Source organism: Trachypithecus francoisi, unplaced genomic scaffold (genome assembly GCF_009764315.1).
Source record: "Trachypithecus francoisi isolate TF-2019V2 unplaced genomic scaffold, Tfra_2.0 Lachesis_group9, whole genome shotgun sequence".
In the NCBI taxonomy this organism is placed as follows: Eukaryota; Metazoa; Chordata; class Mammalia; order Primates; family Cercopithecidae; genus Trachypithecus; species Trachypithecus francoisi.
The window spans coordinates 34,065,542-34,089,364 of NW_022681474.1; the positions used below are offsets into that span (position 1 = coordinate 34,065,542).

Genomic DNA, 23,823 nt, shown 5'->3' on the forward strand with positions numbered 1-23,823 from the left:
TTCGTTCATTTCAATCCTTTGGACTTGGTTCCTTGACACAAATGTTCTTGGGGGAAAGAAGTCCCCTCCCCAGTCCTAGGAACAAGTCAGCTGGAAGGGAGCATGCCCCACCCAAAGCCCTCAGGGTGGATGGAATGCAGCCCCACTCACAGCCACGCCCGGTCCCACCACTCGCCTCTCTCAGTTGAGGGACCCTAGCACCACCCAGTCACTCCCCAGCTGCAGGCCAGCGAGCTAAGTGCAGCTCAGGGGCGCCAGCAATCATTTCCACTCATGTCACGGGACCAGGCATCTCCTGAAGCTACCCTGGACATGTGGATGAGGTGAGAGTCGGGGTCTAGGGAGACTACCCCCACCCCTGCTCTCTGAAGGGCAGGCAGCTACTAGTGAGGCCCAGTGAGGGGCAGTGAGCAAATGACCTTGCCTTAGGGACTGGGTGAAGGAGTGCACAAGCCAGAAGGTGCAGACGGAGCACAGGGGACAGGGAGGAGCACGGAGGGCAGGGAGGAGCACAGGGGGCAGGGAGGAGCACGGGGGCAGGGGGTGGAACTTCTGGGCTGCAAACAGTGCGCCTGGTACTCACCCTCTTCTCCTTCCAGGGCCACCCAGGACCAAAGGGCGACATGGTAAGAGCCCAGCTTTCCTGCCTTCCCAAGATGGGTGGGGGTTGGCCTAGCCTCACAGGCACAGCCAAGCACTGCAAAGTGGGTCCCGCAGGGACAACAGGAGTGGCTGCCCGTGCTGGTCACTCCCCAGCTACGTAAACCAAATGCCCTGGATCCTCACATCAATATGCAGGGAGGAGAAATGGGCAGGGGCTTCTCCATCTGGAGCATAAGGATGGGAGATCCAGAGAGAGCGCATACCTGGTTGGTAGCACACAAAAGTCGGTGTCCAGCTTAGTGCTCTCAAACCACACTCGCATGGGCCTTGGGAGACAAGGTTTCATCTGCACTCACAGGGGACCCTTTCTATAGGAGGCACCATTTCTACTGAGCCTGAGCTCCCTCAAGGCCTCATAACCCCTTCCCAGTGCTAGCTGTGCCCTGAGGCACCCCAGGACTCCAGGGGTTCCTGCCCCACTGGGGCTAGTGGTGCCCAGTGGATCATCTCAGCTGGGGGTGCCACATGCACCATCCCAAAGACCCCTTCTCCTCTCCCCATGCCTTCCTGGGAGTTTCCATTGGATGTTGGGCCACTTGGCAAGTCGAGAGCAGGAGCAAGGTGTTCTCTTCCATGTCACAGCATCCCGTGGCCGCCACCCAGATGGATCTGCCCAGGGGAACTGGAGTGCCTCAGGCCCCGAAAAGGTGGAGAGACACCTTTGCCCCACCTTTCTCCTGGCCCCTACCTTCTGCAGAGCTTTGGAAATAAATTTGCTGTCTCCACAGACCATCCCTTCCAGAAGGCAATGAAGGGCTGCCCACTCTCACAGTGGGCCAGGTCTCAGCAGGAACTGATGGGCCATTAAGAGCAAATGGGCCCCTGCTCCCACACTGTGGCGTGTACTTTGGTTTTCAATAAATCCCTGCTTTTTAAAAAAAACAAAAACAAACAAAAAAAAACAGCCCTGAGCTGGGATGCAATTTCTGCCTCCTAAGTCCCAGGTCACACCTACACTGTGAGGGACCACCTCCTGCTCCACAGGTCAGTGGGCCAGGAGTTTGTGCAGGGTGGTGAAAGCAATGCAGCAGGCTCCCCCTGTCCCTGTTCAGCAGGGGTCTGGCTCATGCCTTGCTCCAAGCGCTGGTGTGAAGACAACCCTTGACCCATGACTGGGGCACTGCCAGGGCACCGAGGGAGGCAGGCAATCTCGTGGATGGAAAGGGGGATGGCGGAGTGTTGGCTGCAAGGCCTGGGCTCCAGCCTAGCTCTTCCTAACTTGCCAGCTCCCTCTGGGCCCCAACCTGTCCTCTTGACTCAGATCCAACTAACATTTATTGAGGGTTTGCCATGTGGTTGGCACTGGGCTAAGCACTTTGCATGACTGTCTCAATCCTCAGTGTAACTCTGTGCTCCAGGTCTTACTAGAATCCCTTTTGGCGGGTGTGGAAGCCAAGTCTCAGAGAGTCTAGGTAACTTGCCTGAAGTCACACAGCTGAGTGTCCAAAACAAGCTCAAAACACAGTTCTCAAATTCCTTCCCTCCACGTTTTGTTACCTTCCTCCCTTTCTGTTTCCCTCACTCTTTGTCAGCCTTCCTGCCACCTTCCTTCTTTTAATGCATTTTTTATGGAGTATCTAAAATGTGCTGCACACTACTTCAGGTGCTAGGGATACAGACGGGAGCAAGAGAGACTGTCTTTGCCATCTGTAGCTCACAGTCTACTAGGGAGACATCCTTTTAAATAATCACTCACGTAACTAACAAGTTGCTTTGCAATGAGTGCTATAAAAAGATAATCCCTAGTACCCTGGAAACCTTGGTATAACAAAAACCTCACCCAGGCCAAGGGTCAGAGATGGCTTTTCTGAGAAAGAGACTTTTGAACTAATTCCTGAAGAACGAGGATTCAACCGAGAGAAAATAGAAAGAGGGATGAGAATGTGCTTTCTGGACATGGGAGAACAGCATGTGCAAACGTCCTGAGGTAGGAAAATCCTTGACATGTCTGCAGAACTGGGGGAAGAGCACTGGAGGCAGAAGGCCCCTGAGGCAGTGGCAGAAGAGCTGGCGCTGGAATCCAGGTCCCCCAGCAAGGTTTCCTCTCCATCACAGCTGCCTCCGCTGCAAATGCATTTCCTCCCGCCCCTACCCCATTCCTAGGCATGCTGTGAACGTATGTGTATGGAATAGTGGAGACGGAGACAGGAATAAACTGCCATGCTGCACTGTTAGAGAGGCGTAAAGGGTTTGGGGTGCTCATCCCTTCAGTCCCAGCTTCTTTTCCTCTCTGGCAGCCTTATGCTACCATAAGGTAGCCCAAGGCCCCCCAGAAGTAATAATAATGGTCATCTTCTAGGCAGCACTCTGGCATCCTCATAACAGCTTATCATCCCGCTTCATGAGAGGGGAAATTGAGGCACAGAGTGGCTAAGTACATTGCCTGAGGCCACAAAGCTCCTAAATACCAGAGCTGAGATTCAGACCCATGCTGTGGGGTCTACCCCCGGATCACACCTCCTCTCAGCTGCCAGCACTTTGTCCTGGAGGAAAGGGACCCTTCCATGGGGCCCCTCTCCCTGTCCTCACTCTGCCCACACCATCCCTCTGTCCCACACACTTGACCGCCTGTCTGTTCAGGGATCAGAGCTAATTCAACAGAAAAGGCAGGCCCACCCCCTCTCTCCTGAGCCCACATCAGTAGGATAGATCACCTATCTGTCTCATCAAATCTGGCAGGCCACAGAGCCATCCGATTCCTGTTTGGCTTGGCATGGGTACCCGAGCTGTTAGTTGCCCACCGCTGTCCAGCATCATTACCTTGGCCCGCTCTTCATCTGTCTGTCTCCCGCCCCAGATGCTCTCCCCTCTGCTGGCGTCCTACTGGGGCACTGGCACTCACCCTCATTGTTTAACCTGCATCCTTACCTGTCAAAAGGGGGTCACCTTTGCCCCACCCACTTCACATTATTCCCAATAACCTGAAATAAGGTGTTGAAGTGTTGGGAGGACACAGTTGTACAATAGTGCAGTTGGGGGTGGACAAGATTGGGGGTTCTGAGACTCAGGAATGACATAAGGGCTGTAAAGCAAGACCTGGACTGAGTCCAAATCTCACCCACCACCCACAGGGCTGTCGGAAGAGTGAGGAGCGCCAGGCACTCACCACACGCCTAGCACACAAGAAGCAGACAGGCGCCTTAGCTATGCTTCAGTAGCGGTTAGCAGAGGGCTGGTGGCAAGTGCTGAGCACGTCACCCGGGGCCATGGCCCTTAAAGGGGCAGGCGCTGCCTGGCTGGAGAGAACTGGTACCATGTGTTGTTGGGCCTCGACATAATTAAGAGAAACTTGAAATCCAAGTTTTTATTTGCACTCTGCTTGGTCTTAAGTGTTGGCAACTAGTTGAAATAAAACCATGTGGGACAAACGAAATCCCCATGAAGGCCACGATTGTCCCCTGGGCCACCATTTGGGATGTCTGGTCTCAATTGTCCAAGCCTCTGCAGTCCTGAAACTCCGCCTGCCCCTCCCCCATCACACTTATATCTCTGTCCTGACAGAGGATGACCTGGTCACCTGTGGGCTGGGCCCAGGTTCCCTGCTGGGTGAATCATGTGCTGCCGAACTTCATTCTAAACACTCTGCCAGGCCAAGCGTGGTGGCTCACACTTGTAATCCCAGCACTTTGGGAGGCCAACGCGGGCAGGTTGCTTGAGTCTGGGAGTTTGAGAGCTGCCTGGGCAACATAACAAAACCCTGTCTCTACAGAAAAAAAAATAGAAAAATTAGCCAAGCATGGTAGTGAGTGCCTGTAGACCCAGCTAATGGTGAGGCAGAGGTGGGAGGATCACCTGAACCCAGGAGGCTGAGGCTACAGTGAGCTGAGATCACACCATTGCATTCCAGCCTGGGCAACAGAGCGAGATCCTGTCTCAATAAAACAATAAAAGATAAATAAACACTTGGCCAGCCACATGGGCTGGGAGGGCCACATGGATGGTCCCAAAGGCCACTTCTCCCTTCCAGTGATGCTCTTGGGAGTTTCCCAGTTTGGAGGTGGCCCTCTTGGCAAGTCGGGAGCAGGAGCAAGGCTCTTGCACATCATGGCATGCTGCAGCCACCTCCCAGATGGACGCACCCATGGGGATCCATGATGCTTCAGGCCCCAAAGAGACTGGTAACTCAAAGGGACCTGCTTATGGCTCTAGCCAAGTCTAGAAGCCCTGACTCCCAAGGTCTGGCCCAGTTCCCAGCATTCGGCAGAGTGGAAACAGCTGGACCTTGGCCGTCAGACAAACCTGGGCTCCTGTCCCAGTGCCACCATTCACTGAGCCACGAGGCCTTGTCTCTGTCACCTCGCTCAGGAGCTGGAGTGGATACGAGCATGTCCCTCACAGGCACATACCTGAAGAGCCAGCCTCAGGGTGGATCCTCAGCTCATAAGGCATTTGTTTTTTCCTCTTCCCTCCACCAGCCTTGGTGCAGCCTCCTAAGAGAGCCAGAGCATGCTGGGCCCTCCTCAGACAGCAAGGGTCCCTCCCGACCCCAGCTCCTTTCCTAGCCCTGCATGGACAAGACAACCTTGAAGGAAACCTCAAGACCCCTCATAATCCTTAGAGAAGTCCAGAACATGACTTCAGTTGCCAACTTCCTGCTCTCTCTCTTTGCTGAAGGTTTCTCCAAGGCCCCCATTGTCTGAGGCACCGGCCCAGCCCCCCAGGCCAGAAGCTCTTCTGGTTCAGTGGGCTTCACTGCAGCCTGGGAGCAGGAGGTGGAATGTGCTAGTGTCTCCCAGAGGCTTGGTGCATGTGAGGCAGGGGGTCCCATGGAGCAGAAAACTCCCTGACCTCTAGGTGCAGCCCCTCCATAGCTGGCCCATGACATGCTGGTGGTTGGAGGAATGGATGAAAGATGCCATCTGTTCTTCATCACAACCCTAGTCCGGCCCACTGGGGGGTGAAGAAGCTGAGACTGTGGATGAGACCACACCACCTTGAATGTGGTAGGCATGGGAAGACCTGGCCATGGCTGGCCCAGCCTTCGGGATTCAGCCCCAATCCCCACCCAGGCAGGTGTCCCTGACTGCCCGTCTTCTGTCTGCCCACTGATCTGTGTATGTTTGCTTCCCACAGGGTCTGACGGGTCCCCCAGGACAGCCGGTTGGTACCTCATCCTTCTATTTCCCAGCAGAGAAGCTTCAGGTGGTTGTGACCTCAGCTTCGGTTTCTAACTCTCTCATCTCCGTCTCTTTGTAGGGACCTCAGGGACAAAAAGGAGAAAAGGTAAGAGCAGTGGAGGTTTCCTAGAGTCTCCATCTCAGGAAACGGTCTCCCAGTCAGTAGAAAGGGATCAATAGTGGTTATTTTCAAACTTCAGTTTTAATTGACAAAGCCAGGAAAGCCCCCGAGGTGCCACATAATAGATTCGGTTGACGCCGCTCCAGGTGACACCCTTTTCTTGGAGTGAGGGGTCCTCCTGGAGCCTAGCCCGGGTGACATCCTTTTCCAGGGGTCCTCCTGGAGCCTGGCCCTCTTCAGCCTCTTTCTGGGCCCCTCCCAGCTGTCACCCCATGGTGTTCCCTGACACCTCTGTGAGCCTCTGGGATTCTGAGGCACCAATCTGTCAACCACTGGCCTGGCCTCCTGCCCTCTCTGTCTTGTTGAATTTCTGATAGAGACTCTGCTGTGCTTGCCCTTGGGCCACTGGTACAGGGGCCTGGTGCTCCCAGCTCAGAGAAGGTGGCTTGGGGGCCCCCATGGTGCCAGCTGCTCCCATCCAGTGGCTTCTGTTCAGGGCTGTCTGGTGGGCCTGCCTAGAGGATCAATCTTTAGCCAGGCCTGGGGCATAACTCCCGACTCTGCCATTATGGCAAGTGGTGTAAGACGAAGCTCCGCCCCTAGGCTCCATGGGGCCACTTCCAGAGAGGCCCTGGAAGTTTCTTCCCTGCTGCTAGCCAGGGGCAAGGGAGGGACTTAGTTCTCCTGCCTCAGAGGGCTCAAACGAAAGCTAGAGCAGGAGGGCTGGTGAGTGGTGAGATGTGTGGCATGTCCTGAAGTTTTGGGGGTGCCCTGAGAGACCGGTACCCCCAACAAGTGCCTAACACCCCCTTTCCCTTCTCTCTCCTTCCCAGGGTCAGTGTGGAGAGTACCCACACCGGGTAAGTGAACCCCTAAAATTGAGCAAGGCCCTTTGATCCATCCCTGGGGCACAGCCCCCAGCTCAGCCTCATCTCCCTGGAGTCTCCACTTCCTAACGGATCGTGGGGGAACAGGAGCTCCCAGTGCCCTCTGCACTCAGCAGTCAGAAAGAGGGGTTTGGGGTGGCAGTGCGTCTGGTGGGAGCAGTTGATGTGTCTCTCTGGCCATGGGCTGTATGGGGCTGTTCTTCATCCGTGCATGTCTGTACATCTGCCCCTTTGTACGTATGGCCGACTCGGTATGTTGGAGTCTCTTGCTGTGTGTGGAGCTCTGTGGCTCCTCTGCACATGGCCCTCTGTGGCAGCGTGACTTGTGTGAGTCCGACTCCCCACCCATCCAGCATGTGTGTGCAAGTGTGTGTATGTGTGTGTGTGTGTGTGTGTGTGTGTGTGTGTGGCGGTGGGGGGTGATGTCCGGCAGCCTAGCCATGGCCAAAAAAGTGGGACTTTTCGATTAGTCATTTTATCAGATGATGGTGTTTCACATCCAGACCTCGATGATGGGAGATAATCGGGGACTGACTGTAGCAATTCAAGGATAAAGTCTCTCCTTGGCCTCTTTAAAAACAGAGGAAGCCCTTCTCCAAGCAGGGTGGGGATTTCAGGCTGAGATGGTTCCTCTGCCCACCCCTGCCTCCTCCTTCCTTTTCCTTGCTCCACCCCAAGACACAGAACCCAAAAGACTGCTGCTGTCCTGTTAGGAATCTTCAAACTTGTGTTCTAGCAGCAGGGTCGATCTTGGGACAGGGGAGAGCAAGATACGCACAGCTTCCTCCAGCAGGAGCCCCAGTGAGCTAGGCCCAGAAAAAAAAAATGCCCCTCATTTTGTGGATTGGCCTCGTTGCTCCCAGACCTGGACAGCAGGGATGGAGGATGAGCATCTTTAGGCGTCTCTCCCCTCTGTCATGTGCCCCATGGCGCTCAGCTTCCCTGGCTGCCCAGCCCTGCCAGGCAGGTCCGGCTGATGGGATTTTGGGAGTGGAGACAGACATAAGCCGGAGCTCAGCATCAGCTTGACTCTAGAAGGCCATCAGGAGGGCCATGCTAGCAGGGCCCAGCCTCTGCCCAGACCCTCAGGAGGCTGGAAGACAGACCTGAGGTCTGGGTTCCTGGGCCAGGGAACCACTGTGAGTCTGGTACGTGAGAGGCTGGGATGGGTTTAAGGCTGCGGCGGTGCTAGGCCGGGGCTGAGGAAGGCAGGCCAGCAGCAGCGCAGTCAGAGCCAGCCCGTCAGCGGCATGTGCTCCAGGGATGCAGGGGCCCTTGTGTTCCGGCCAGCTTGATCCTGATACAATAATAGAAGGTCAGCTGTGTTTATTTGAAACGATAGGCTCACAGGATTGTTATGTTACCCGAAAGAAAGACAACATCCCCCAGCACAAAAGACAACACAACTGCAGACGCTTTGGTAGTGTGTCACCCGTCCTCAGTGAGCACTTGGGATGGGGTGGGAGCAGGGCTCTCTGCTCCTCAGCCCAACACAAGGAAAGGGAAGGGCACAGTGACAGAAGGCTGCAGAAGACCCCTGGCCACAGGGTGCAGTGAAGCCTGGCCTCATGACGGTGGCATTCTGGGGAACATGTCAGGCATGGGGTGGGGGAGTAGATTTGGGGTCCCAGCTGAGGGGGAGAGCAAGTTTATTTAGAAGAGGGTAGAAAATCAGGGGGCTTCTAGAGATCTATTGGCTTTCCAAGGGGTCTGCAGGCAGGGTTGGGGTGGCAGGTCTTGAGGCCTGGAAGACACCAAGAGATCCAGGTGGCCCCTCCTCCACTCCAGCCTGTGGCTTCCCCAGGGAGGGAGAGGAGGGGGGTGGGGAGGCGGGGACCTGGTGTCTGTGGGCTCTCCCATCACGGTCCCTGTCGCCCTGTCTCTGCCACCTCCATCCCCTCCCAAACTAGGAGTGCCTAAGCAGCATGCCAGCAGCTCTGCGCTCCAGCCAGATAATTGCCCTGAAGGTTTGTAGGTTCTGGAAGGTCTCCGGGCCCCTCTCCACTGAGAGGCTTCCTGAACATACAGCCCAACATTGCACATCCCCAGGCCCCGGCAGCAGGAGTGGGTGGAGGTCTGTGTGCAACTACTGTCCAAGAAGGTAGCAGCTGTGACCTGGAAAGGCCACACTTGGGCTCCCGCTCCCCAGCTGGGGGCATTCGCAGCCCAAACAGCTCCTGGTTCTTAACACTCATCCCAGGAGTCTAGTGTGATTTAAGTACTTTCAAAAACAAGCAGCTGATGACAGTATATGCCATCTTTGTTTTCACCTGGGCTCTAAGGGCCTCCTAAAACCATGGGTTGATCAGCTTCAATGGGTAGAGGGACTAGAAGCTGCAAGAATTTCCAGAAATGAAAATCACATTAGATAATATGACTGCAAGTTGCCTCCCACAAAAACGTGGTTGAGCGTTCTGGAGATATCTTTGCCCAGCCTCTATTTTCCAGGCCCTGCAGCCCCAGGGTGAGCCCTCAGCAGCACTTAGCATGTGCCCACACTGGCCGCACCCTCAGCCAGCTCAACTCCCGGGGAGCTGGGCTTGGCACTGTCCTTGACCACCCTCCCCAGATGCGCTGACACCAGCCTTTCTTGCTCAACCAAAAAAAGAACCCACCAGCCGCACACCAGCCCAACTTCAAGTACCAATTTCACGGGCCCAGTGGTTCCCTGGCCAGACTCTCTGAGTTGGCTCCCTTCTGTCCACCAAGCAGGGATGGGTGGGGCTGGCAGTGCAATTTTGGGCTGCATGTCCAGCAGCCTCTGCAGCCCAGCATGGCCACGGAGGGCAAGCCTGGCCATGGAGGGCCATTGTCCCATTCCGGGGGCTGCTGGTCAACACCCCAAACTCCGACTTGGAGGCCGAGGCCGGATGTGGACTGAGGGCCACAACTCCTCCCAAGGGACGGCTGTGCCATCCAAGGGCAAGCTCCGCTCTGCACCCTCAAGCCATGAGAGTGCCCTGTCCACTCCTTCCCTCCCACTCCTCATGTGCACGCTAATCTCTCTTCTCTCTTCCTCTGCTCCGGTCCCTCTTGGCCGCCCTGCCCCCCTGGTGACTTTTGGCATCGATCTGAATACCTGTGATCTTTGGCCTTTGCCCTCTGGCCCTCCAACTCATCTTTCTCCTCAGCTGCTGCCTCTCCTCAATTCAGTGCGACTGGCTCCACCCCCGGTCATAAAAAGGCGGACGTTCCAGGTAGACACCTCCCGTTTGTCCAGACCATGTGTAGCTTTCCCGAGGGGCCTGGCAAGCCTGCTGGGGCTGCAGACAAAGCCAGAACCTCACTCTAATTCAGCAAAATTAAATTAGACAAAAATAGGCCCATGTATACCATAGACATGGAAATACACAACACACAGGCCCCAGAAGACCCACAACTATCACCACACAATGATTACTCACACCAGCCACCAACAAAAGCTGTCAGTGTGTGCCAGGCACCCTGTTACCCAGTTCGCAGGCATGCTTATATTTCATTCACCAACAGTTTTATGAATTAGGCATGATCATCCTTATTTCACAGATGAGGAAATCAAGGTTCAGAGAGGTTAACCAAGTTGCCAAGGTCACACAGCCAGTACATTGCAGAGCAGGGATTTGTACCCAGTCTCTCTGCCTGTTACTAGCCGTGTGATCTGGGGAAAGTCACTTGACCTCTCTGTGTCTCAGCTTTCTCATCTATAAAATAAGGATAATAACAGTGTCTATTTCACAGGGCTGTTGTTGATATGTGAAGCACTTGGAATAGTTCCTGGCACAGTTTAAGAGATATAATTGTTAGCTGTTATTATTACTATTATTCATATTTTGGAGATAAGGATGAGGCTCGGAGAAGTGAACTGATTTGCCCAAGGTTATACTAACAGTAAGAGGCAGAGTTGAAACTGGCCTTGAAGCAGAATTGAAATTGAAGTCAGGTCTTCAGACCCCAGATCCAGGGCTCTCTCAGCTGGACCTACCTCCTCTCTGCTTAGAAATGCAGACTCCTTAGCATCTGATCCCTGGTAACCTGAGTTTGGGGAGCAAGGGAATTTGTGGTGGGAATGTAGTCCACAACCCACATGGTGAGCAAGTGCTTCCTTCTTCCTGCCTTCCTAACCCAAGGAGGCTGGGATAGGAGCAGATCACAAAGAACAAAGCCATCTGGCCTCTGCTCTTCAAAAGATCACAGCTTGATTCCAGGCCAGGTGGTCCGTGGCTGCCCTCGTGCTCCTCACCTTTCTCATGCTGCACTGGGTCCCCCGCCTGGCACAGGGATGCTAGCAGTGGAGGGCTCTGAGCCGCTTTCTACAAGCCTGACTGTAGAGCCTTGAGCAACCATCCGGCCTGACTCAGGAGTCAGGAGCCCAAGGGCCTGGATGTTCAGGCACCTGATTGAACAAGGCTGAAAAATCCCACCAATTAACGGCTAAAAATACAGAGGGACACGTGACTCCAGTGCCACCCAAGCCTACAGGCCACATATTACATTACGCCTGGCCAAATCCTCGAGAGCCTCCATGTGCCCGAGCACTCACCGGAGCCTGGCTACTCAGGAGGCCCACTAGCAGCTCAGAAGCACCAGGCCCACCTCTGTCACCCACCCCAGCCTGTGCCAGACCCCATTCCAGGAGAGCTGAGTCCACACTCTCAGAATAGCCATTCTCCTGGACCCCAACAGCGACCTCCCTCCTGGCCTTAGTTGTATCAGCTGTTCTTTGTTGAGCCCTCGCTGGGTTCCAGGCATTGTTGTGAGAATTCTATGCAAATTATCTCGTGCATTCCCCACAAGAGCCACCTCATTATCCCCCGCTTTGCAAAGGAAGAAATCGAGAGGGGTGCAGGATCCCATCCAGGCCACTGCATGTTACTGCCTCCTTTTCAAGAGCAAGAAGTGGTTAAGCCAGAACTTTTTGTGCTATCCTGACCTGGTTGCCAAAGTAGAGAAAGAAGAGGAGGCACCTCTGAGCTGCCTGCTGCAGATTCTGCCTTCAGAATCAGGTTTTTGTGTGCTCTCAGCCACTATGGGACATAAAAATGCTTGTCCATTTTCTATCAATAAGCCAGTATTGATTTTACAGACTCTGCAAGCCGCTTAAACATCGGGACTAAGATTCATTGAAAAAGGAAGCTTTATATGAGATACGATGTGCTTGGCAGATGGTGCTGGAGGTCATTTCCAACATGCAGAAAGAGTAGACAGTGAGCCCTTTTTGCTGGGGGCTTACTTGGAAAGAATAGGAAGAGTCTGCAGTTCCAACTTTGGGTCCTGGCGCCACCCTGAATTCCCATGTGACTTTGATCAGGGAATTCAACTTCTCGGAGTCTCAGTTTTCTCTTCTGTAACATAAGACTTGTGACGTTGTGAAGATTCTAGAATTTCATAGTCAGAAAGGACCTCAGGAGTTTTCTTGAGACTAAGCTTCCCCCATCTCGTGAATGTAGAAAACCCATGAAAAATATAAACACACAAAGTACAGGATTCCGAGGAGGTTCCGGGACCCAAGCAGTGGAACCAGATTTAATGTGGTTGAAAAGGAGGCTGCACTGGTCCCCTCTTAAGGCTGAGGCTTAGTGAAGCCTTTCTCGGTTCAGAAGAACACTGACACCTGAGACTTATCAACAACCAACATGCAGCCGGGTGGGAGACCTGCAGTCATGGCAGCCGCCAAAGTGATTTCAGCACCTGCCTCCTCTGCATGGCCACCCTGAGCCCTAAAGTGGCTTCTCAGAGGGTGTGGCAGGATAGGGCCCAGGACCCAGAGTGACACTGCGAGATGCCATCCGCCCACAGGTTTTCCAGTCAAAAGATGGTGCAAGCAGGTCTTGCTGAAAGCTTACATTTCTCATTCCCAGATTGTGCTCTCCAATTTATCACCACCACTTCCCTCTAGAGTTCGCAGCAAGCGTCATCAGCTGCCTTCCTCACATGGGGAAGCAGGAGTCCCGGTGTGTCATAGGGGCTTGCAGAGATCCTCTGAGAAAAGTGGGCCGGCCTGGAACTCTGGCCGCCTGCATCCCCCAGCCTCTACCCTGGAGCTCCCACAACCTGCCAGGAGGTTCTGCTTCAGCCCATCTGCAGGGATGGACCCCTCCTCACAAGAACTAAGCCCAGATTGATCCCAGAGAGGTCATTTAGAAAATAACAAACCAAAGCCGGGCGCGGTGGCTCAAGCCTGTAATCCCAGCACTTTGGGAGGCTGAGACGGGCGGATCACGAGGTCAGGAGATCGAGACCATCCTGGCTAACACGGTGAAACCCCGTCTCTACTAAAAACTACAAAAAACTAGCCGGGCGAGGTGGCGGCGCCTGTAGTCCCAGCTACCCGGGAGGCTGAGGCAGGAGAATGGCGTGAACCGGGAGGCGGAGCTTGCAGTGAGCTGAGATCCAGCCACAGCACTCCAGCCTGGGTGACAAAGCGAGACTCCGTCTCAAAAAAAAAAAAAGAAAAGAAAAGAAAATAACAAACCAAGGAGCCAGGGTTGGTTTAGATCTAAGATTACTTTGTGTTGCCCCAGCCCTGAGATCTGGGTCATGTGCACTAGGCCGTCTCCTCCTCCTGGGGGAGCATGATGCTATCCCTACCTCCCTGGGCTCACAGTCCATCCCGGGGACAGGTATGGTGGGAAGGCTGGGCTCAGAACAGCCTCCCCACACAGCATAAAGCATTTCCACACAACTTCCAAACTCTTTCAGTGAAACCAAAGATTGCAGGCTCAACTGCCCTCTGAGGCCAGGCAGATCACCTAAGTAACAGAAGCAGGCTGTGTGTGAGAAGGGCTAGGAGGGAGAGGACAAAAGCAGCCAGAGAACTCAGGCCCCACTTAACAGGCAGCCACTCCTTGGATGTAGGAATGTGGGCCCAGCATAGCCAGGGTTCCCAGTGTTTCATCAGAAGCCACCAATTCAAATTTTGTACATAAAGTCTCTTGCTCCGTTGTTTAGTGAGCCAAACAAAATTCCATGGGCTTTGACCTAAGGATCCCATTTGATCCTCTGGGTCAGACAGTCAAAGACAGCAAAAAGCTGAGACAGGAAACGGGGGCTATTGTTTCCATTCTACGGCTGAGAGGCTGGGGCTTAGGGAGACCTGTGCCTCGCCACACAGGGAGGGTGACACAGGCAGGCTCAGGCTGAAGATTCAGGCTATCTGGCCAGGCTGGGAGCAGGCCTTTGGTTGGGCCAGGGGCTGTCTCCCACTCGCTCCTCTGCCTCTGCCCCCACAGAATGTCTCTCTGCAGCCAGTCCTCTTTGGAAGCCCCACCTTCAGGGATCTAACATCTTGGCATTCTTCTCACTGCCACCAGCCACTGCAGCCACTGCATGTCATCACCACTACCACAGCATCATCACCATCATGCCACCCTCTCCTCCCCCCACCACCAATGCCTTCCCAGCAGAAATCACAGCAGGCCTTCACCGGGTGCATGGCCTGAGGGTGGGGGCCGCTCTGCAGCTCTGGGGGCCTTCCCTCTAACATTCGTTTCCATGAACCTCAGGGTGAACAGAGCCAAGCCAGCATCCAAGGTCCACCAGGGCCCCCAGGCCCCCCTGGACCAAGTGGACCTCTGGGGCACCCAGGACTGCCAGGACCCATGGGGCCACCCGTAAGTATTCCCTTCCTCTCTCCTTCAAGACTTGTCCCAAGAACTCTCTGGAAACCTCCAAACCTTGAATAGGCAGTGGGTCCCCTACAAAAAGCAGAAATGCCTTGGCAGGGCCATTGGATGTGGGTGAACCACGCAAGGGGCAATTCATCCCCAGCACACTCACCACCCGTTGCACTCTGGCTCTGAAACACAGCCTGGACCACGTCCCCTGCCTTCCAGGGAGGAGACCGCCAGCGACCTGCCCCGTTCCCAGCCCCAGCAGAGAGGAATTTGGAAAGAGAATTCCCAAGGGCACCTCTGATGGCTATCCCTGAGCCCCTTAGGAAAACCTGAGTCAGGGGCAGTGGGTTTTGAAGGAGGTAGTGAGGGGTCATCTGACTACCTGGCACCCCAATGAACAAGACTTCCAGGGGTGTGTGCAGGTTTCACACTGCTGGGCCACCTGCCAGTGAGCTGAAGGCCCAGTCAGCCAAGAGCCCTGCACCAAGCCTGAGGATGCATCAAGCCTGCAGGGCCTGCAGGGCCACTGCCTGGAGGACTCCAGAGAGGCCAGGCTGGACCACATTCAAGTGACAGGTCAAGCCCAGTGGTCACCAAGTTACCCATGTTCAAGCCCTGGCTAAGACTCCACTCTTTCTCAGCCCAATTTATACAACAAAGCCCCAGGACAGAATAATTCAGTGGGTACCTGGACTTCAGAGAAAACGGGTCTTCCTCCCACCCATAAGACTAATGTTATTGGAGAGGCAGGTAAAGGGCAAAATGCTTTTTAAATAATGTTTTTCCCATGTGATAGAAACATCAAAACAAAACCCGTTTTTCCTTCTTATGACAAAAGCACCATAAATTCATTGTGAAAAGAATGGAACATAGACAAAGAAACATGTTTGTGCGCATCTCTGATAGTTTTGCTGGAATAGAGTCCCAGAGGTGGAATCCCAGAGGCCAGGATGTCCCCAACAAATAGCACTCTGTGTGTACGGCCACATTCTAGATGGCCTGGTTGCATGTCTGGGCCCCCTGGCTGCCCAGCTTTCAATCTTGAAGCTTGTAATAGGGTCTCCCTGGGCTGGGCCATAGCTATGGCCGAACAGGGCACCCACCTTGGCTGGGAAGGCCAGCACAATGACCCCTGCAATGCTTGACCCCTACAATGAATTTTTAATTTTTCCACAATTTCTCCCCAGCACCCCACAGAGGGGGATTAGTCTTATTTCCACCAGTTTTTAGATGGGAAAACCTGAAAGGAAGGGAAACTTAGGAAACAGAACCAAACTAAGGCAAGAAAACCAAAAAGTGCTCAGAATTCACTTTTTGCTGACCACTGCCCTTTCCACCCACCCCCCTCCTAACACTTCGGGCTCTCACTCACTGAACCCAAGCCAGGTGGTTTTCTTTGTTAGATTGTTTATAACAACAAAAAAAAAAAAAAAAAGAAAAAAAGAAAACCAGAGAGCATGTTTCTTAAACCAATTGCAACAGACCAGACTCAGGCATCATGGCTTTCTCCAGCCCACGTTTGCTGTCCACACCTACACCCAAGGCTGCGGTGGAGCCAGCCTTCCCTGGCTTCTCCCTCGACTCACACCACCTCACTGTGGCCAGCTGCCATGCCCACAGCACCCTAGGCAGAAGGAGACAGAGGGCTCCTCTGCCGGCAGGCAGGACCAAGGGCAAAACCAAGGCTCTGCTGGGCAAGGCCGGCTTTCTAGGGAGGGGTTCCAATTAGGAGGTGAATGAATGAGGATCTGGACCAAACCACACTGTCAATTTAGCATGATGCCGCTGACCTACTTTCCATGGGCGAGCACAGAAGAGTTGCCCACGGCGCCCACATGGCTGCAAAGAGGGACATAAGCCTGTTATCCCCACGTGCCCTCAGCAGGTTTCAGATCGCCTTCTGGATCCGCTACAGCTGTGGCTAGCATGCCTATTCTCTTGCCATAGCTATTGGGGGCTACTCTGCCCCTAGGGCCTACTGTAAGTATGGCTAGCCCCAACCATTTACCAGTGGAAACCAGCTCTACTCACCTTTTTTTTTTTTTTTTTTTTTTTTTTTTTTTGCTTTCACAGGGCTTACCTGGGCTCCTGGACCAAAGGTGAGTGTCCTTCTGGGTGATGTGTTGAACAGGTGGGAGAATTCTCTGCAGGAGGGAGGGGGAGGCAGCACAGAAGGTGACTGAGGCAGGAGCAGAGAGGGATCTCAGCTGAGAGATGGATCAAGCTTGACCCACTTCCAAAACACCACCCTCCTCTTAGGAACTAATTTGGTTCCAACAAGAATTTCACTTCTTGTGTGCCCAGGCCAATGAAGCAAGTGCTACGGGCCTGCATTGAAGGCACAGTCCATCCTCTGAGGAGCATTGTGTCTAGCTGGAAACTCTAAGCTCATGCCCAGAACACCGTCACAATATCCAAATAAAATAGTGTTTTATAAGGTGTCAGAATGGGAAGAGACCTCTAGGGTCATCCAGTCTCCAGAGAACCCTCACCCAGAAGCCCACAATGTCAAACAGGCTCTCCCTTTGAAGCTGGGCACCCTGGGGCTCTGGGGACAAGAAGATGCCAAGCACTGCTTGTGCCCAACTGTTTTATACATGCAGAAGCTGAGAGCCCTGGGGGAAAGTGGCTTGTCCATGTTCAGTGGAATCAGGTCTCCTGGGTCCCTACCCAAGTGACTCTTCCCACCATTCCTCAGCCTCTGCAAAGTGGAGCTGGTTCTCAAGAGTAGAACAATCTGTGTTGGCCTCAGAGGAAGCTAAGAGCTGTTGCTCCTAGGAAACCTGGAGATGAGTGTTGAAGGGGCAGGGGGGCTTGGAGTCATTGAGAGGAAGAGGGATGGTATTGCGTGGGGAATAGCACAAGTCAAAGTTTGGCAGTGGGAAAACCTCTTTAATGGCCTTCTCTTTGTTCCCCAGGGAGACCCAGGGATCCAGGGCTACCACGGCCGGAAGGTAAGATGGAGGGGAAGGATCCAAGTGGGGCAGGACTTTGGACAAATCAGTGGCCTACTGGACCTCAGACCCAAGAGGGTCTCTCCCTTCCAACCAAGTTGGCTGTGCCTGTACAGAGGCAGGCAAGGTTCTCACTGGCCCCCCGAGGGCCTGATAAGTGGGAGCCAGATTACTGGGACCCAGCTAGGCACAGTTCTTTCTGTGCTCAACAAGGATGTAGGACATGGAGGGGTCCAGCTCTCATGGGCCAGAGAGTCAGAAGCACTCCTGCACAAATAACCCCAGTGAAGGCAGACTTTATTAAGTGCTACTGTCACAAGGCATGGCATGATAAAAGGAGGTGGAGAGACAAATTTCAGATTGAGAGAAGTTTGGGAAATATCCTGGGAGAAGACAGCCTGAGAACTCAACCTTGATGAATGGGTGGATGTATCAGTTATCTATTGCTGCGTAACAAACCATTCCAAGTTTGCGACTCTCTGTCACAATTCTGTGGATTGACAGTCTGGGAATTCTGCTATTCTCACCTGGGCTCACTCATGCAGTCACACCAAATGACAGATAGAAGGGTGGGAGGGGACGAGATGGCCCCATTCACATGTCTGGTGCTCAGTGCTAGCTGTGGGCTGGGGGCCCCTGTTCTCCACATGGCCTCTTATCCTCCAGGAAGCTAGACAGACTTCCTTACAGCACAGCAGATCCAGGGCAGCATTCAAAATGGGCAGGTCCCAGTGCATAAAGACTTGTCACGTATCTGCTTGTATCACATTTTCTAATGTCTTATTGGTGTGGGAAGAGTCTTAGGCTCTACTTCTTCATTGGAGGAGTAGAAAGCATTTGTGGCCTTGTTTTTTGGTTTTTTTTTTTTTTTTTTGAGACAGAGTCTCACTCTGTCACCAGGTTGGAGTGCAGTGGCGTGATCTCAGCTCACTGCAAAACCCGCCTCCCAGGTTCAAGTGATTCTCCTGCCTCAGCCTCCTGAGTAGCTGGGACTACAGGTGCATACCACCACGCCCAGTTAAATTTTGTATTTTTGGTAGAGACGGGGTTTCACCATGTTGGCCAGGATGGTCTCAATCTCTTGACCTCGTGATCCTCCCACCTCAGCCTCCCAAAATGCTGGGATTACAGGCGTGAGCCACTTCACTCGGTTGTGGCCATTTTTAATCTACCACTGTGGGCCTTCAACCAGAAAATATGAATGGAAACAATATTTTAGATAGGTAAACAATTTGAGCAAAGACCCAGAAGCAGTCATTACAATAACTATAATAGCAATAATAATTTTATGGCAGTCACTACTTACTGAACACATGCTATGGTCCAGGCACTGTCTTTCAACACAAACTGCATTATTTCTAGCCCTAAAAGCACTCTGTGAGGTTGGTATGACTATTCTCCTATTTTAAAAATAAGAAAACTGTGTGTCTTAGTCCATTTCATGTTGCTATAACAGAACACCACAGACTGGGTAATTTATAAAGACAAGAAACTTATTTCTTACCATTGTGGAAGCTGGGAAGCCCACGGCCAAGGGGCCCATATCTGGTGAGGACCTTCTTGTTGTGTCATCCCGTGGTGGACAGTGGAAGGGCAGGAGAGGGCGAGAGAACATGAGCAAGAGAAGGCTGGGCTTGCTTTTACAACAAGCCCACTCTCGCAATCACATACCCACTCCCACAATAACTAACCCACTTCCACGATAACTAACCCACTCCCACAATAACTAACCCATTTCCATGATAACCAACCCACTCCCATAATAACTAACCCACTTCCACGATAACTAACCCATTCCCACAATAACTAACCCACTTCCATGATAACCAACCCACTCCCACAATAACTAACCCACTTCCATGATAACCAACCCACTCCCACAATAACTAACCCACTCTCACAATAACTAAACCACTCCCATGATAACTAGCCCACTCCTGCAATGACAAACCCACTCCCACGATAACTAATCCACTCCCACAATAACCCACTCTTACAATAACTAATTCACTCCCACAATAACTAACCCGTGACAACTCCCACTCCCACGATAGCAACATTAATTTATTCATGAGGACAGAGCTGTCATAATCTAATCACCTCCTAAAGGTCCCACCTCTCAACACTGTTGCACTGGGCATTAAGTTTCCAACACAAGAGCTATAGGGGACACATTCAAACTATAGCACTGGAGCTTGTCCAAAGTCTCCTGGCTCATAAGTGGCAGAGCAGGAGTTCAGTTCCAGGTCTGGGTCCTTCCCATGGTACCACCTGCTGTAAAGAGCGCAACCCTGCCCTCCAGATCCTGCCTGGGAAGCTGCTAGAGCCTTCCAAGAGGAGAAAAGAGGCAGGAAGGAAAGGCAGCAGCAGGAGAGGGGCAGAAATGTTGGAAGGGGAAGAATCACTCCCTGCAAAGCACATTCCTGGCACGCTGCAGTCAGGAGGTTGCCATAACCACATGGCTTTATGGGTGCCTGGTGAATGAAATGGCAAGACCTGAGAGATCTTTAATTAGTTCTACATAAACTAAGACATTTGTATTGCATCAGGAAGTGGAAATCAGCCCCCGCAGTTGCCTCTATCCACTCACACAGACTCATAAAATTTACTGCCTCCTGGTGCAACGCAGGGTCGGTTTTTCATTAGCAGCCGGGCCAGCTCTTTCAGGCTGTGAAGGAGCTGCGGGGCAGCAGAGGGTCTCCAGGCATCACGGCGATGCCCTTGGCTAGCATTATACCATGACAGGTGTCTGCATTCTGCTGCAAACTGCAAGACTGATTCATCCAGAAAGGGGCATGGGGTCTGCTGTCCTGAATACGGAGAATCCTCTGCTTGGGGTTAGGGTGTCCTGATGCTAGAGGGCCCGTCCTGGGAGAGTGGCGATCCTAGACTCAGATTGTAGGAAGAAACATTTAACCCAGGCTACATTGAATTTGCAGAGAAGACCAGTGTAGCCCTGCTGATGGGGGAGCACTTCCTGTCCCCAGGACGTGGGAGATTTGCTCAGAGCCTCCCTGCTCTAGTGCGGAAGAAGGATCATACTTCTTTTGCATGACTAGAAGTAGAGCAAGTGCCAATGAATAAACTCTACGAGAAGAGCAATTCCAGCTCCAGAAGAGGGAGCTTCCTAATCACCAGATGCCTTGGGAAGGTGGGAGGGAGTTCTGGTCACCAGAGGTGTTCGATTAGAGGCTAGATAATGACTGGTCCAGGATGTGTTTAGAGAAGTCTCTATATCAGCTGGAAGACTGGATTAAAATCCTTCCAGCTCAGGGAAGTCATAGCTTCATGGGAACAGAGTTGGCTCCATACCCTTAAGAGAGGAGCAGCTCTGAGCCTTGAGCCCTGACCTTGAGAGGAGGCTCTATCTCCTTGAACCTTCGTCCACGTCTTTTCTCCATCCACATCCAGGGCTTGTCAGAAGCATCCCCACTCCTAGGTCTCACAAGGCACTGAGAAGAAGACCCTTCCCCTTCGTGCTGGAGTCCTGCCTCCCAACCCTTCTTTCTCTGCCAAACCACCCTCTCTGCTCTTCTCCAGTGGCCTCTTCTCATGGAATCTGGAGGGGCTGTGAGGCCATCATGCCCCATCACCGCCTCTCTGGGTCACTGGAAGGTTCCCATTGCCTCCACCACTCCCAACCTATCACTGAGTCTTTTTAGTAGGTGCCACTGGAGCCACTAGCCTTGCAAAGCCAACAGCCCATGGCTGATCTGGGCACCCTTTCCTCTGTGCTGGCCTTTATCTTCTGGGACTCTTATCTTGCCACCAACTCTCCATTGCCTCCAAGTCCACCAAAGGCCAGAGGGCTGGCACTGGGAACTATGACCAGCAGCAGATGGCCTGTCACCAAGGACTTGAGGTCATTCCTTGGGAGGCTACAAGTGCCTCTCCCATTGCCGCAGCCTCACTGGGATGGCAGATGTCTTGACGCCAGTGATCACCATGGTCAGGCAGAAGTTTGTTCCCCTCTGAATCTTGAGATGAAGTGACTTTTCATCTTTGGGCAGTGCAGCAATATTTCACATCTCCACTTTAGAAAGTTCATTTTTTCAAACTTATTCAGTTCTTACATGGCTCAGTGGTTAGAGCTCATTATCCTGATTGTATAAATGAGAGAGGTTAATGCTTTGCCCAAGGTTGCACAGCTGGTAAACAGCCATGCTGGAATTAGAAACCAGGCCTCATCAGTCCAAGCCCTGTGGCCAGTCTGACTTTGCACCCTGGTGCAGAAGTTGAATGTCTGCTCAGGGGACTCACCCCAGGCTAAGCTAACTGCACAGACCAACCCTCCCAACCTCTGCCTACTAATGGTTTCTCTGGGATGTGGAGGGCTGTTCCCCCACCTCCCTTCTTTTGCCCATTAGTCCTCTCTTTTTTTTTTTTTTTTTTTGAGACGGAGTCTCGCTCTGTTGCCCGGGCTGGAGTGCAGTGACCGGATCTCAGCTCACTGCAAGCTCCGCCTCCCGGGTTTATGCCACTCTCCTGCCTCAGCCTCCGGAGTAGCTGGGACTACAGGCGCCCGCCACCTCGCCCGGCTAGTTTTTTTTTGTATTTTTTAGTAGAGATGGGGTTTCACAGTGTTAGCCAGGATGGTCTCGATCTCCTGACCTCGTGATCCGCCCGTCTCGGCCTCCCAAAGTGCTGGGATTACAGGCTTGAGCCACCGCGCCCGGCCTAGTCCTCTCTCTAATCCTTTCCTCCATGCTGTGCTCTCTGCTTGGAGTAAGGCCCAGGGAGGAGGCACTAACATGAAGGGTGGCTTGGTCTCAGGGACTGGGGAGATGAGTTTGCCCTCCCCCGCCACCCTGGGGAGGAACAGTGCCAGCAGCTGGGGATGCCAAGCTGAGACAGGGGCCATGTGACTGCCTCTTGAGGTCAGGATGTGAGCGGGACCTGTGGGGTAGCTGATGGGCCCCCAACATGAGCTTCCTTGCTTCACCCCAGAGATCTGACCCACTTGGAGGGACAGACACCTTTCTGACACCGCAGGCTCTCAGCCTATGCAGTTTGCTAATGTCCACCACCACCCCCAGCAGCTGGACTGGGCCTGGCATCCTCTCAAAGGCCAGCCAGATCCACAAGGCAGGCTTCTCCACCAGTTCCTTGAGATAAAAGCCCAGTGTGGTCAGTGGCCCCTGTGCTGCCCCCATGCCCCAGTCAGGGCCAGCCCTCCCGCCTAGACACTGCGAGTATTGTTGTGCACCCATGTGGTATCTATTTGATCCAAATTTATGACACTGATCTACTTTAAATATGTTGCAAGATGCAAAGCGTGTTTAAAACATTACAACCTTGGCTCTCTGTCAAGAGGATTGACGAGTATTGTCAGATTGTATGTGGATCACAAAACCTGGTGAGAGCTTATCTCTAAGTACATCAGAGCTGGTCTGTCTGTCTCACTTTGGGGGCGCGTTTGATGTCTGTGGTGGTCTAGGTGTTAAGCCTCAGGGTTTGCATGAAGGACCATGTCTGAAACACACATTCCCCTCTTTCAGGCTGTGGGTTTCAGACCAGAGGAGGAACATGAGGGCTTCAGGCTAGAGGTGCTTGCAACTGCCGCTATCCCTCCTGGAGGCCAGCGGGGCTCTCCAGAAACAGGGATGCCCTGGGGAGGAGATGGGATGGGCCCTATGATGAGATGGCTAGAGGGCTGGGGAAGGTCACGGGGACAGAATTCCACCCACCCGGCCATCTCAGCCTTCATTCTGTGGCCGTGCTGGCCCTTCTCCTTGCTCCTTCTCAATCCTTCAGCCAAAGGGCATGAGGATTCTGATCTGCCAGCCAGAGCAAGGGCCCGTGTGGTGGACACATTTCTGTAGAATGATAACTCGTGCAATTGTAACTACCTTACTGGCCTCTTCAACAAGCCAGGCTATGTACTAGGCACTTTGCATGCATGAACTTATTGAATCCTTGTAATGACCCTGTGAGGTAGGTTTCACTCAATTCCCTACTTATGGGTGAGCATACTGAGGTTCACAGAGACCATTTTCCCCAAGGTCCACAGCTAGGAAATAGAGAAGCCAGGTCTATGTGATCCCAAAGCCTTGCTCTGAATGACTTTACTATCTGCCTCTTAGCAGCCCTTAGGGACGCCATGATGATTTCCAGTAGACCTTCCCCCAGACCCCTCCATGAATGGAAGGAAAGGATGTGGCAGTTGAGCTGTTTTCATTCTTGTAAGAGAAAGCTGGATTCAGGTCTTTCTCTGAGCCTCCAGGCTCTCTGGGAGCAGTGTCTGCAGAGTCCGCGGCAGAGAACGGGGTGTACTTGGTGTGTTGCTCTTTTCAAAGAATTAAGGAAGTGGAGTGCTTTGCCCACTGGCACTGACTCCACCCTAATGAGTCCCCCAGGGAGCTGGAATGGTTTCAGGACTCCCAGTAAAGCCTGGAGGAGGCAGCTTGCCCCAACCTTCCATGACAGCTATTCCTGAAACCTTCCTGCACCCCTCCTGCTCTTGTAGGACCTAAGTAGCCCATGCCGTTC

General features: G+C 53.1%; 1 protein-coding gene across 1 annotated transcript in view; it reads left to right on the forward strand.

The window, feature by feature from the left end:
* The window catches only part of COL13A1 (collagen type XIII alpha 1 chain), a 161,561-nt gene that overhangs the window by 88,512 nt on the left and 49,226 nt on the right, over positions 1-23,823 (forward strand). Inside the window, exons 10-18 of the mRNA XM_033208972.1 lie at positions 600-626; positions 5,737-5,763; positions 5,860-5,886; positions 6,735-6,761; positions 9,920-9,985; positions 14,270-14,377; positions 15,438-15,450; positions 16,466-16,479; positions 17,299-17,334. Of these exons, the coding sequence (XP_033064863.1) occupies positions 600-626; positions 5,737-5,763; positions 5,860-5,886; positions 6,735-6,761; positions 9,920-9,985; positions 14,270-14,377; positions 15,438-15,450; positions 16,466-16,479; positions 17,299-17,334 (345 nt within the window). The remainder of the gene's footprint in view (positions 1-599; positions 627-5,736; positions 5,764-5,859; positions 5,887-6,734; positions 6,762-9,919; positions 9,986-14,269; positions 14,378-15,437; positions 15,451-16,465; positions 16,480-17,298; positions 17,335-23,823) is intronic.